General features: G+C 39.4%; 3 protein-coding genes across 5 annotated transcripts; all 3 read left to right on the top strand.

The window, feature by feature from the left end:
- The first annotated feature begins 432 nt into the window (after positions 1 to 432).
- Positions 433 to 1,280, top strand: LOC149214876 (putative choline kinase 2). 2 transcript variants are annotated; one of them, XM_089392434.1, is made up of 3 exons: positions 433 to 896; positions 1,000 to 1,122; positions 1,203 to 1,280. In XM_089392434.1, the coding sequence occupies exons 1-3, from the start codon at positions 486 to 488 to the stop codon at positions 1,236 to 1,238; spliced, it is 570 nt and encodes a 189-aa protein (XP_089248560.1). In that variant the 5' UTR covers positions 433 to 485; the 3' UTR covers positions 1,239 to 1,280. The 2 variants fall into 2 exon arrangements, with proteins under 2 accessions (XP_089248560.1, XP_089248561.1); XM_089392435.1 differs by lacking the exon at positions 1,000 to 1,122.
- Positions 1,281 to 2,400: 1,120 nt separating this feature from the next.
- Positions 2,401 to 4,800, top strand: LOC149214875 (alcohol dehydrogenase-like). 2 transcript variants are annotated; one of them, XM_089392437.1, is made up of 4 exons: positions 2,401 to 2,595; positions 4,336 to 4,381; positions 4,493 to 4,554; positions 4,746 to 4,800. In XM_089392437.1, the coding sequence occupies exons 1-3, from the start codon at positions 2,401 to 2,403 to the stop codon at positions 4,534 to 4,536; spliced, it is 285 nt and encodes a 94-aa protein (XP_089248563.1). In that variant the 3' UTR covers positions 4,537 to 4,554; positions 4,746 to 4,800. The 2 variants fall into 2 exon arrangements, with proteins under 2 accessions (XP_089248563.1, XP_089248564.1); XM_089392438.1 differs by lacking the exons at positions 4,336 to 4,381; positions 4,493 to 4,554; positions 4,746 to 4,800 and adding an exon at positions 3,946 to 4,228.
- Positions 4,752 to 5,845, top strand: LOC149214874 (alcohol dehydrogenase-like). Its single transcript, XM_089392436.1, has 3 exons — positions 4,752 to 4,842; positions 4,989 to 5,150; positions 5,336 to 5,845. Exons 1-3 carry the CDS (start codon positions 4,813 to 4,815, stop codon positions 5,453 to 5,455), a joined length of 312 nt encoding a protein of 103 aa, XP_089248562.1. The 5' UTR covers positions 4,752 to 4,812; the 3' UTR covers positions 5,456 to 5,845.
- The last annotated feature ends 7,977 nt before the right edge of the window (positions 5,846 to 13,822 follow it).

Below are 13,822 nucleotides of genomic sequence, written 5' to 3'. Positions count from 1 at the left end.
TTATAAATATAAATTTTTAAGATATTCAATATTATTTTATTTTTCCATTTTTATTAAAAATAGGTATAATTTAATAATATTTCTTATTATTAATAATAATTTTTTTATCATATTTTATATTAAATACTTATTATTATAATATTGTAATTTATTTAATTTTCACTTTGAACACATGGATTAAATTTATAAATAATCAAATTTAATATATGACTTGGAATTTGTTTAATAATTAAAAAATTATATATTATGTCTTTTTATATAATTATTTATCAAATAAAAATAATTAGGCCGATAGGCCTTCCTTTGGAACAGACTTTCGTCGTTCCTTTGGCTCTCGTGCTGACACGTGGCATCGGATTCTGAATGGATCCTTCGTTCCTCGTACTGACATGTGGCATCGGATTCTGGCGGGACAGTTCTGCGAGGGAGTAGTTCTGCGAGGGAATGGCGGGTCGTGTTAACTTCCTGCAGTTATCTTCCGCCTTATGCACGATCCATTCTTTTCTGAGTTCAACAGAATTCTGCAGCGCAGAAATTTCGAGTCGTTATTCATGGCCGCTACCACAGAACAGAGTTCTATTTTGCCCAAAGAAGCTGAGGGTACTTTGCAAACCCTCGCTCTGCATTGGGCGGACGTTATCGACGAAAAGAAGATGGAAATCAGGCCTCTCACGGGCGGCATGACGAATGAGATTTTCAAGTGCAGTTGGCAGACCAGAGAGGAGGAAAATCCTAGGAAGGTCAAGGTTCGGATCTATGGAGATGCCCGTGCGAATGCGTTTTTTCATCGAGAATACGAGATTAGGGCATTTGAGTGCATTTCCAGGCTCGGGCAGGGCCCCCGTCTCCTGGCTTCCTTCCCTAATGGCCGCATTGAGGAATTTCTGAATGCCAGGGTAAGTTCTTTAGACTTTTCAACTAATTCTTCACTGAAGATGTTTCTTTAAATCAAAATCACTGAATTCTGACAGTTTTTTTTAATTTGTACGAGAGACTTAGACACTGTCGCCCCCTGATTTGAAAAATCCTGAAATATCTGCTAAAATAGCATCAAAGTTGTGGGAATTTCATCACCTTGACATATTCGGCCCTCGGCAACCAAAGCTCTGGATGCGCCTCAGGGTTGTTCTTGGATCTTTATCAAATTGCTTGTGATGTACTTTTTTCTTTTTCTTTACTGAATCTTTTGTTATTAAAACCAGAAACTGGTTAAAGACAGCGTTGGCGCTATGTCCTGACGTTGAGGTTGCTGGATTCCGACTGGATTGCATAGAAGATGAGGTCAATTTTCTGGAGAAGATGTTATCAGGCGAGAGTGAAAGCATTGGATTTTGTCACAATGACTTACAGTATGCAAACATGATATTAACGACGAAGATAAGTGCTTGACATTAATTGTGAGAATACTCCACCTGAAAATATTTATAGACATCACTTTTTTCATGATTTGAAGGAATTCTTCACTGCTCTCATCAACTAACCAGTTGCAGACTTTTGCAAGTTTTCTGTTCTGAACAATTAAATCTGAAAGAATGCTTTTCAGGGTTTTATTGTTCGCAAAATCTTTTTAGATTATTGTCTGTGATTATTGTCTGAAACTTACACTCTTCATGTTTTGGCACGATGAAAGTGACAAGAAGCTTTTCTAGATTGCAGCATGCAAAAGCACATCTGAATGAAAGGGTTCTGCTAGAAGGAAAAAACAAAATTTCATTGAGAGTTTAAGAAAAACTTGATTCCCTTGAGTGTAGTTGGCAACCTTTATTGGATGTTGAGAGTTTTCCCACAGAAACTGGGATCACAGGGAAATTGGGAAAGAGACCACAGCTTCTTCAGCAATCTCCCATCCACCAACCCTCTGATAAATCCAGTGCTCTCATATATATGTGTGTGTGTTGTGCCCAAAACTTGTCTAACCTCCCTGGAATGTTACCATGATCATCTCTAAACACCCCCTGCCCCGCAAGGCCTATATTGCCTTTGGATCTCCTATCAAAACAGAATTTACTCAATGCAGAGGGACTCCAAGTCTGAATCCAGCGTGCCATTAATGCGAAAACTACTTTCCTGAATAGTAGAAGATTTTACAAGTTATCTCTGCTTACCTGTTAGGTATTCTATTCCAAAACTTGTCTAACCTCCCTGGAATGTTACCATGCTCATCTCTAAACACCCCCTGCCCCGCAAGGCCTATATTGCCCTTGGATCTCCTATCAAAACAAAATTTACTCAATGCAGAGCGACTCCAAGTCTGGATGCAGCCTGCCATTTATGCAAAAACTACTTTCCTGAATTGTAGAAGATTTTATAAGTAATTTTGAGATGATAATATATTAAGTTTGACTGAAGAAATGAAATAATTGACCTCGTTGACAATGTATAGTGTTTTACAAAGTGGGCATGTCAATTGCGAGGACTTTCGCTCGCTGTACTGTTAATAATTATAAAATCATTCATAATGGTTTCTTTGACTGGAATTGTTGTGTAAAATTCTTCTCTGTTGTGGAATCAGGGATGGGTGCTACTTTGAACGCAGGCAAACCCAAGAAGGGTTCGATAGTAGCAGTGTTTGGCCTGGGGGCTGTTGGGCTTGCTGTAAGTACTAATAACAAGTGCCCTCTTTATGTTCCACTGTATGCATATTAGTATATGTTGCAGTTTTAAAGTCCTCAAACCTTTTTCTAGGGACTATTCTGTGCACATAATTCATGCTGTTGCTTTCGTGGATATCTTTACATGACGGGGAACTTTAATGAGGACCTCATTCATTCGAGCGCTGTAATGCAAATCTATCATGATCCTAAATTCTAAGGATCTTGGAAGCTAATTGGTCTGCAATTTTTGAAGTAAAATATCGTTTAGCACATCAGCTCTCGAACAATTCTTGAACTTATTGACCAAACTATCAAGGTTTCTGTTACGTGCCATAGCTGAGAATTCCATTCTTTTTAATGTATTATAACTGATCATTCCATAATTAGACTATAACCATATCTCCAACTGGATACCGCTTTTTTGTTTTCTTCATAATGGCTCTATCCTCGTTGGCTTCAATAAGCTGGCCAATCATTTGATTTGTCGGTAGTGAATCAAAAGAAGATTTTTTTTCCCAATTGCCCTGTGTGTTTTGGTCCTTTTCGAAGTGATTTTTTAATCCCCTTTTAAATTGCTTGTTCAAGTTTTATATTTCAAGCCCTTGATGAGTTATTGTTCTACACAAATTTTGCAGTTTGAATTTTTCTCTTAATTTACATCAAGAACCCTATCTTCCGTGTGAGCAGACATGTCAAACATGAGCATCTAATACCGTATGTTGAAATTCTGTAATCTCCTTGAGAGAGTATCCAGCAAAATTTGAGGCTGAACCGCATGGAACATCATGTTATTGTAAATTTGAGGAATTTGCACATAATTCATGGTGTTACTTTCATGGATATCTCTACATTATGGGAAACTTTAATGAGGACCTCATTCATCCGAGTGATGTAATGCAAGTCTATCATCATGGTAAATTTTGGGGATTCTGGAACCTAATTGTTCTGCACATTTTTAAAGTAAAATATCGTTTAACAGATTGTATTAAATTGGAAGCTCTCGAACAATCCTTGAACTTATTGCTTAAATTAACAAGGTTTCTGTAACTTAGTATAGCTGAATTCCTTTCATTTTTAATTTGTTATAACCGATTGTGCCATAAAAGGACCATCACCATATGGCCATTTGGATACTGTTTTTCTGTTTTCTTCATAATAGTTCTATCCTTGTAGGCTTCAATAAGCTTGTTCAATCATTTGATTTATTGGTACTGAATCAATATAAGATATATTTTTTTTCAAATGTTCAGTTATTTGATTTATTGGCCCTTTGCTAAGTGATTTTTCTCTATTTAATTTTTTTTTCCAAGTTTTATGTTTCAAGCTCTTGACAAGTTATTGTTCTACGCAGAATTTTGCAATTTCAATGTTTCTCTTAATTTGCTTAAAGAACCCTATCATCTGTGCGAGCTGAAATGTGAAACATGAGCATCAAATGGTGTAGGTCAAAATTCTGCTACCTCCTTGAGAGAGTGTCCATATATTATGTTGAAAAGTGAATAATAGGCAGTGCAGAATATTTGTGGCAAATTGAATTTGAAGTAGCACTGAATCTTGTTGTATTGAGAAGAACAGAAAAAAGCACCAAGCACCAAATTGTATATGTTAAAATATTTATAAATAATAATTTTATCTTTCAATATTAAGGTGTAAGAGAATTTTTTCTTTTGTGTTTGTGGAGCAAGAGGCTTCTTGTATGCAGTTATTTGACTACTTAGTTTACAATTTTGTGTTTGTGGAGCGAGAGGCTTCTTGTATGCCGTTATTTGACTACTTAGTTTACAAAGGTATTCATACTTTACTCCTATGAATTATGTGGAAAATCTGTGTACATATGTTGATATGTTGACTTGTAGAATTGCCTTTTTAACCGTTTCTTGTAATCTTTCCTTTCTCAGCAAAACAATTTGGAGTAACGGAATTTATAAACCCTAAAGAGTAAGAAAAACCTATTCAGCAGGTACGTTGAGCTGCCCAAAATGATCACCAAACTCTCTCCCAGGTCAGAGTATTGGTTGCTTTTGACTAGTGTGGTACTTTAGTACTTAGGTGGGGGAGATTTTAAGTTTTCGCATGGAGTGCACTCATTCACCATCCATTCAAAGCAGTGTAGACTCTTAATTTCCAAACACTTATAAAAAATGTTTACAGGTAATTGCGGAAAAAAACTGATAGAGGGGTGGACTGCAGCGTCGAATGCACAGGGAGTATTGAGGCCATGGTTCAAGCTTTGGAATGCTGCCATGATGTACTAGCTCTTGGTTTCCTTTGGTTTAAGATACATCAATCATTTCAATTCTAAGCTGTAGCTTTAAAGTTTAAACTGATTGCTTCGATTTAATTAAGAAAATGCAGGCAATGCATATGTTTGATATCAGAGTTCTGTTTTTGCAGGGTTGGGGTGTAGCCGTTTTAACAGGGGTCCCTCGTTCAGACGCAGTCTTTAAAACGAATCCTGTAAACTTTCTGAGCGAGAAAACGTTGAAAGGAACCTTCTTTGGAAATTATAAGCCTCGTACTGATTTGCCAGGCCTTGTAGAGATGTATTTGAATGGGGTAAGACTTCATAACATAGTTGTAACAGCTTATTTAAACCATAATTGTAGATAATACTGTGTGGTCATATTTCCCAGTTGTTTTTTTTTGTCCGTACCATGACGGGAGCAATCTATGCTTATCATATCTAATTAGAGTTATAATTATGGTTTTAATCTTTCCTTCCTTGATTGTTAAATTTGCAGGAGCTTCAACTGGATAAATTTGTTACAGACAAGGTTTCTTTTGCTGACATCAACAAGGCATTTGATCACATGCTTAAAGGAGAGGGTCTGAGAACTGTAATTAAAGTCATCCAAGATTAGTGAAAAATATGAACACAGTTGGAATATCTCCAATGTTATGAAGGCATGCTGAACTATTTCAAACTGTTATGTGATTAATGTCGTGGCTTTTATGTGTAACTATGGTATGCAATTAAAGTCCTGGAAAGCGTGTAAACAGTTATAATAATTTTAGGGTAAGTATGATGTTTAAGTTTTGACACTGCTTCCAAAACAGCCATCCAAAAGGTCATTACTATAATAGCTTGATTAGAAATAGATTGAATGAGAAGGTCCAGATGGGGTATTCAATCATCTCCATCCATCTGTTCTGCATCCTCAGTGCTTACTTGAACAATATATCAGCCTTCATATTTATCCCTTGCAGACATGCTGAAAAGATAATGACATGGAATTTTTCCTTGCTTCTCTGATTCCGTCCAATGATGGGCCAGCTGCAAATTTTCCTGATTGAAATTTCCATTTGACCTCTCTGCAATGTGTTTGGAATCGACCTCTCTGCAATGTGTTTGGAATCTCTTATCACCTGTAGACAATTTAAACCTTTCTCTATTGCTATTTTCAGAATCTACCAAAAAGCATAAAGTTCTGCTCTGTTATTTGATCCATCTCCTACAGCTCTGCTTTGAAACTGATCTCGTAATTGTCTCTTAAAGTAATGACTCATGATCCACAATAGCTGGGATTACCTTGACAAGCCTCGTTGAAATAACTCCACACTATTGTTATATATATATATCTGGGGATCTTAGTATTATTTGTTTCTTTTCCTTTAAAGGTGGCTGTGTCCCTTAATATGCATATCTATTCTGGTGTCAAACTTGATTAGTAATAACATCTTTGTTTTGAATTCTTTTCCTTTCTGGCTAGCCAAATAGCTTAAGTCACTTGTAATATCTTTTGTTTCTATTCTGTGGGAAATTTTGTACAGGAGTTCAAACAATGTATATAAATAGAAAGATGTAGAAAATGACAGTCAAATTTTGTACTCAAAATCATGACAAGAAAGCCCCTGCTGGGTTTGTGAGGAAAGAGAGCTTCAACACCAGTTCTGTCTCCAACCGCCAAGATGATCAGTACGCTACTAACATGTTTAGTGAAGAATTTCTACTATTCTCTTGTAATCTATAGGCCCCCAAAGCTCCTCATAGATGAGAATATTTGCAGGATGTTAATATTGTTGTAAGTTTGTAGTAGTTGTGGAATGACTTACTTTTGTGCTGCTTCTCATCTTCAACAACAAGAGTTTCTGTGGTGAATAAGCAGAATCCATGTCCTGCCTTGTGAAGCAGCTCTCCACTGTGATAGCGTTCTTTGTAATGTCTCTGATAAATCCTTTAGACTTCTATTTCATTCTGTAGTATGATGAGATTCACTCTACAAGATTAGGGGATTCACTCTACAGAGTCCATGTCATACCTTCTGAATCAGCTCTCCACTTATGTTAATTTTCTCTGTAATCACCCTAATAAATCCTATATAATGAGATTTCATTTTGTAATATGATGGGATTTCACTCTACAAGATTGGTTTCAGTTTTACTTGTATTGTGGTATATGAAATTTCTCAGTTTTACTTGTAATAGGATGGGATTTCATTCTGTAATATCATGAGATTTCCCTCTGCAATATTTGCTACTAAATTTTACAATTCCAAATTAATAATCCTATCGGCCTCTCTTTGTACCTTTTGGGACAATTGCTAGTTTATATATCTTCAGAATTAAAATTATATACGCCCTCAAGCAACTTTCCGCCGCCAACACATTGTGGACCTGAAAGTTGAAAATCGCCATAAATACCATGATATGAAAATAGTTGTGTTTCATGTGAGGATTACGTGGCAAAATACCACCTCTACCGCCAAGAGTAGTCCGAGAAGGGTGAGCGCCTGCCTCTTCCACTCGCAGATTTCAGGGTGAAGAAACTCAATTTTCAAAGAGGCAGCCAGAAGAGAGGCAGAGGTCGAAAAGCTACTAACAATGGAGCTTTATTTGGACGAGCGTCATTGCAGTTTCTCTATACTTGCAATGCAACAAAGTATGAAGCCCTGATACACGGATTACAGTTCGCAGTCAAGGAAGGCTCCAAATACTCATACCATGGAGACTTTGAGTTTGTAATGGGTGAGTTAGCTTTTAATGGCACTAACTTGGAAGGTCAATAAATCTATGGAAGTCCAGAAAAGGACACGCGTGGGCACTGATTTTACCAATGTGGTCTCGACATTCGCTGGCTTTACCTTGAGAACTCAGCTTGGACTCCGCAACAACAAATATTTTCACTATAGTTCGCATCTGGTTGGTTCTTTGTGATGGGGAAAAGGGGACTCTCAGCTTGGACTCTGCAACAACAAATATTTTCAGTATAGTCCGCATCTGGTTGGTTCTTTGTGATGGTAAAAAGGGGACTGGTGGTGATAGGTGATGCCAACCCCTGGTAAAAGGGGACTGGCGGTGATAGGTAATGGGAACCTCTTACGCAGAAGTGGCCTGGAAATGCATGTACTTCTTGTGTACTTGCTCCAAGCCTTTCATTGATGAAGACCTTTGGGTGGGAATCGATGATTTCCTGGGTCAGCCTTCACAATTGTTTTCTATGCATCTTTTTATCTATCTAAGGGTAACATTCAACATTGAAAGCAAGGCGATTGGCTTGGATTTGAAAATATTACTAAGGGAAAATTCTCAATGTTTTTCTAATCTCTGTGCATCTTTTTATTTCCCTGGTACATGGTACATTCTGACAAGACATAAAATCAATATATGATATTTTCTTATTTAGAATTTTTTAATGGGTTGGTTTTTAACTTTTTTCTTCTGCCAAGAGTATTGCAGGTATGTGATTAATGTCAGGTTCTCCATTCTCTTTATCGTATAGTGGAAAGATTTTGTGCGATATTTTATGAGATTCTTAAACGGAGAGACACTTTGTCTTGCCTTCTCGTCTCAAATCAATGGGGTGATATCCCTTTGATCCATCCATTTTGGCCGGTTATTTTTCATTTTTATTTGAATATTTTTTTTAATAAACACAAAATTAGTTATAAAATGAAAAATAAACATGAATCAAAATTTTCAGTTTTAAAATGAAAAATAATCCTGAATGAAATTTTTTTTGAAGTTGATCTGTGACACAAAAAACAGTTGAAGAGATGTAAATGTGTTAGAAAACCTGCACAGATGAATCTAGCTAGTAAAGGTTGAACACACAACTTTGCAGAGCAAAAACACTAAAAGAAAATCGAAAGAACAAAAGAATGATTCATTTGAAAATATGTTACAATGCTCATGATATAGCATTACTGGGTGAAGATCCCAAGGTAATGCACCATAGTGGTGATCAATGAGAAGACTCAACACCTACAACAAGTTCCGGAGAGAACTAGCCAGTTGCGGAGTGAAAGAAGGAGCAAATCAGGGAATAAATCATGCAGAAGAACTAACCAGTTGCGGAGTTAAAGAAGGAGCAAATCAGGGAGTAAATCATGCAGAAGAACTAACCAGTTGCGGAGTTAAAGAAGGAGCAAATCAAGGAGTAAATCATGCAAAAGGAATCTTGCATGTAGTCCCATGCTCTAACTAAGAGTTCGCATGTAGGTGTGTAGTAGTTCCAACACCCCCCCTGAACACCACTATGGGGAAAAATAGAAAATGGGCCCTCGCAACTAAGGCCAAAGGTCACCCAAAATAAAGTGCAACTTGAAATAAAATTGAGGAAAGAGGGAAAACCTTGTGGGAAAACCCCCCTCAAAATACAATGTAATCAAAAGAAAATAGGAAGAAAAGACAGTTACTAAGCAACTGTGTCCTTCACTCCAAGACGATCGCGCAGAGAGCGAAACTTCTGCTCAGTGAATGTCTTGGTGAAGATGTTTGCAGTTTGTTCTGCTGAAGGACAAAACTGCAAATCAATGACCTGATCATGTACTAAGTCTCTGATGTAGTGCATATGGATCTTTATGTGCTTCGTCTGTTGCCGCTGTACTGGATCCCTGCAAAATTTGAGAGTGCTCTGGTTGTCACACCAGATGACAATGGGCTAGTGGAACTGGACGCCCAACTCAGTGAGGAAGTGTTGTAGCCACAAAGCCTGAATGGTGATGTTGACTACTCCTCTGTACTCGGCCTCAGCTGAAGAGAGAGAAATAGCAGCCTGCTTCTTGCTCGACCAATACATAGGGCCAGATCCTAGACTGAGTGAATATCCGCAGGTGGACTTGCGATCAATGTTGTCTCTCGCCCAATCAAAATCTGTGAAGCCAAGGAGATTCAATGCAGTGCCTGCTGCATAGTGAATCACGAAGGTGATGGTGCCCTGCACATATCGAAGGATGCGCTTGTCAGCATTCGAGTGTAGCTCATGCGGCTCCTACACGTATCTGGAAATTGCCCCTACTGCATATGAGAGATCTGGTCTGGAGTGGGTGAGGTACAATAAGCTCCCCACTAGCTGTTGGTAGAGAGTGCTGTCAACTAATGGAGTGTCACCTCCATCCTCAAGGCGGACCCTAGATAGAAAAGGAGTCGGTGCTGGCTTGCAGTCGGCCATGCGAAATCTCTCGAGGAGATCCCGTGCATACTTAGCCTGAGAGAGTTTGATGCGTGTGGCATCCTGGCAGATCTCAAGACCAAGAAAGAAGTGTAATGGACCCATGTCCATCATCAAGAACCTATCATGAAAGGCCCTCTTGACTGCAGCAATGGCTGAAACCGAGCTGCCGGTGATCAAGAGATCATCTACATACAAAACTAAGATAAGAAGAGAATCATGTGTCCTAAGCATGTAAATATTCGGATCAGACTTACATCTTTCGAAGTTTTGTGATAAGAGAAAAGAATCCATCTTTGCATACCAAGCTCTCGGGGCCTGCTGAAGGCCATAAAGAGATTTCTTCAGTCTGCAAACCAAAGATGAATCCTGAATGAAACCATGTGGTTGCTCCATATAAATCTCCTCTGATAAGTCTCCATGAAGAAAGGCATTCTTCACATCCATCTGATGTACTTCCCATCCCTGGGCAGCCGCAATGGCAAGTGTAAGGTGTATGGAATCCTTCTTTGCTACTGGAGCAAAGGTATCGTCATAATCAATGCCATGCATTTGTTGGAAGCCTTTAGCTACTAGCCTTGCTTTCCGTCTGGTGATTTGCCCATCTACAACACTCTTGGTCCTGTAGACCCATTTGCATCGGACAAGTTTCCTTCTTGAAGGAAGGGGGACCAAATCCCAGGTCTGGTTCTCGAGGAGGGAGTTATACTCCTCCTTCATGGCGGACTCCCAAGATGGATGCCCAACAGCCTCAGCATAAGACTGTGGATCAGAAGACTCAACCAAATGACAATGCCAGGATGGCGATGGTTCAGTGGGAGTGAGGACAAGAGGAGGCTCAATAAACTATGAGTTAGTCCTCTACAGATCATAATTATCCCCCACAAGACGATTTCTAGCAGTTGGGTGGTCTTGTGCATATATCTCACGTAAGCTCCCTGTTCTCTGATTTATGACAGGGGAATATGATTCACTGCTGGAAGCCCGATCTGGGCTTGGATGTGGATCATCATATGCATGCACTGGATTTGTATCTGAAGACTCTGTCGCGGAATCTCCATGCTCTACCGCGACATCTGCATGCTCTTGATCTGCATCTGAGTGTACCGAGTCATCATCTCGGACATGAGGTAGATAAAAGGTGTCTGCATGCGGCAATTGAGGTGCATGCGAGAGATTTTCCTCAAATTTGACAATTCGCTCAATGATGATCTTGTCCGTAGAGGAAATCAGGAGTCGGTATCCCTTCACACTTCACACCATTAGGGTATCCAACAAAGATGCACTCAATGCTCTGTGGATCAAGAGCTTTTCTCTTTTTAGAGGGGATCCTGGCCCATGCTCGGGAGCCAAAAACACGGAAGTGGGTGACCTCTGGTTTAGTGCCACTCCAAGCCTCAAAGGGGGTCTGATCCTTGACAGACCTATGAGGAGATCTGTTTTGGATGTAGTTAGCACAATTAAGTGCTTCAGCCCATAGCTTATGAGGCAGTGACTTAGCATGCAACATGCAGGAAGCCATCTCTTTGAGAGATCAATTCTTTCTCTCAGCAACTTCGTTCTGCTGCGGAGTGTATGGAACTGTGTACTGCAACTGTATGCCAGACTCAAGGCAAAGGTTCTAAAGTGCTGTGTTAACATATTCCCCCCCATTGTCTGTACGGAGGGCTTTGATCTTTCTCTCTGACTGTGTCTCAACTAGTGCTTTGAAATCTTCAAAGTGCGCAAAAACTTCAAATTTGTTCCTAAGAAGATACACCCAAGTATACCGTGAGAAATCATCAATAAATGTAAGCACATACCTTGCTTTGTTGATGGAAGGATGAGGAAAAGGCCCCATGAGATCACTATGGATCAGATCTAGAGGAGAGGATGCTCTGTGAGTCTTGCCAGTGTCAAACTTTTCTCTAGGATGTTTGCCAAGGACACACCCTTCACAAACTCCTTTGGAGAAACTGATATTTGGCAAGCCTTCCACCATCTCATGCTTGCTTAGCTGCTGCATATACCTGTAATTTAAGTGACCAAACCTCTCGTGCCAAAGCCTACTACTATCATCAGCATGTGTAAGCAATAAGGAGGATTCAGATTCAATAAATTCAGAAAATGTATACAGTCTAGCTCCATTGTTTACCTCACCGGTTGCAATTTTGGAGCTGCTATGTAGGTCATATATGTTCACTGCATCTGGAGTGAATTCCACTCTCTTTCTGGTGCCGGAATGAGTGATCTGATAAACTGAAAGCAGGTTTACCGAAAGTTTTGGAACATGAAGCACATCTTCAAAGCTTCCGTGTAAAAGTTCCACTCTACCTTTTCCGGTGACCTCAATAGGTGAGTCATCTCCCATGAGGATGGGAGGTCCTTTGCATGCATCCAAAGAGGAATAGACTTCATTTGCAACGGCCATATGATGTGATGCACCATAATCTATAATTGATGCATCAGGGGAAGAATTAATTGCAACAAAAGCATGAAAATTGTTACCTTTCCCGTGTGGCGGATCCTTAGTTTTCTTCTTAGCGCCTTGAGGGATGTGGTCCCCAAGATTGTGCTTCTGAAGGATTTTTGCCATTTGGTCAATTTGTTTCTTCATGCAAGAGGATTCTAGATGGAATTCTCTTTGACAGTAGGTACATCTGTTTCCTTTCTTCCCTTTCTCATTTCTCGAGCCGGAGTCATTGAAGTGCTTGGTGTACCCTTCCTTCTTTGGATGGGAATGCGCTTTTCCCTTGTCTTTTTGCTGCTGATTTTTCTGATTTGAATCAGATCTGTGATTTTTATTGTGGCTGCCATCATGCAAATCAAGTGCATGCGCTTTTGGATGTTTGATTTTCCCCATGCCAATGATTTTATCTTGCTCAAAAGTAAGGGACTCCATGAACTCTTTGAGAGAAGGCATAGTGTAGGATTTACCTGTTGCGAGCCTTACTGAATGAAATGTAGACACAAAGACGGAGTATTCCGGTCCGAGCTTTGACATAATAGAGAGAACTTGGCGACTCTCCTCCTTGGATTTGTCAATTCCACAACCCTTGAGTTGCAACAATAGATCAGTATATTTGGTGAAGAAGTCTTGAATTTTGTCATAGTTCCGTGGATCCAATGACAGCAGCTCCACTTCGAGCAGATGTCCTTTCATCTCATTATGTTTCCCGTAGAGTTCTTCAACCTTTTTCCAAATCTCATTGGGAGTATTGCAGGCAGATAGATGAAACTACAACTCTAGAGAGATGCACATGCATATGGATCCGTGGGCCTCATCCATACGGTTGAGGTAGTTGGATTTCTCTATGGATGAAGTAGGTTCCACTTCTGCAACCATGGTAATCCTGTACAACCCTTTTTGACGAAGGTACCAAACCATTTAGTCCTTCCATTCGTGATAGTTGTAGGGTGTTAGGATCGATGCTTTAGGAAACTCCATTTTTCTGTCGATCTTTGATCTCCAAGCTGTAATACCTGCAAAATAATGTACTAGTGCGCCTTTTATCTAGCAACCTGTGGGCTCTGATACCATGTAAATGTGTTAGATCTAGCTAGTAAAGGTTGAACACACAGCTTTGCAGAGCAAAAACACTGAAAGAAAATCGAAAGAACAAAAGAATGATTCATTAGAAAATAGGTTACAATGCTCATGATATAGCATTACTGGGTGAAGATCCCAAGGTAATGCACCATAATGGTGATCAATGAGAAGACTCAACACCTACAACAAGTTCCGGAGAGAACTAGCCAGCTGCGGAGTGAAAGGAAGAGAAAATCAGGGAGTAAATCATGCAGAAGAACTAACCAGTTGCGGAGATAAAGAAAGAGCAAATCAGAGAGTAAATCATGC

The sequence above is a fragment of the Pinus tabuliformis genome, chromosome 1_1, assembly GCF_031772625.1.
Source record: "Pinus tabuliformis cultivar Carrire ecotype Pingquan chromosome 1_1, CPIR1, whole genome shotgun sequence".
Taxonomy (NCBI): domain Eukaryota; kingdom Viridiplantae; phylum Streptophyta; class Pinopsida; order Pinales; family Pinaceae; genus Pinus; species Pinus tabuliformis.
The sequence above is the reverse complement of the archived record's forward strand: the minus strand, read 5'-3'. Positions and strand labels throughout refer to the sequence as shown.

Bases quoted from the DNA above. Each gene is read 5' to 3' on its own strand.
- LOC149214876 (XM_089392434.1), top strand. From the start codon at position 486: ATGCACGATCCATTCTTTTCTGAGTTCAACAGAATTCTGCAGCGCAGA. The intron at 897-999 runs GTAAGTTCTTTA...CGAGAGACTTAG, and splicing joins AGGAATTTCTGAATGCCAGG to ACACTGTCGCCCCCTGATTT. The intron at 1,123-1,202 runs GTTGTTCTTGGA...TATTAAAACCAG, and splicing joins AGCTCTGGATGCGCCTCAGG to AAACTGGTTAAAGACAGCGT.
- LOC149214875 (XM_089392437.1), top strand. From the start codon at position 2,401: ATGTCAATTGCGAGGACTTTCGCTCGCTGTACTGTTAATAATTATAAA. The intron at 2,596-4,335 runs GTAAGTACTAAT...GTGTTTGTGGAG, and splicing joins TGGGGGCTGTTGGGCTTGCT to CGAGAGGCTTCTTGTATGCC. The intron at 4,382-4,492 runs GTATTCATACTT...TTCCTTTCTCAG, and splicing joins TGACTACTTAGTTTACAAAG to CAAAACAATTTGGAGTAACG.
- LOC149214874 (XM_089392436.1), top strand. From the start codon at position 4,813: ATGGTTCAAGCTTTGGAATGCTGCCATGAT. The intron at 4,843-4,988 runs GTACTAGCTCTT...CTGTTTTTGCAG, and splicing joins CTTTGGAATGCTGCCATGAT to GGTTGGGGTGTAGCCGTTTT. The intron at 5,151-5,335 runs GTAAGACTTCAT...TTAAATTTGCAG, and splicing joins TAGAGATGTATTTGAATGGG to GAGCTTCAACTGGATAAATT.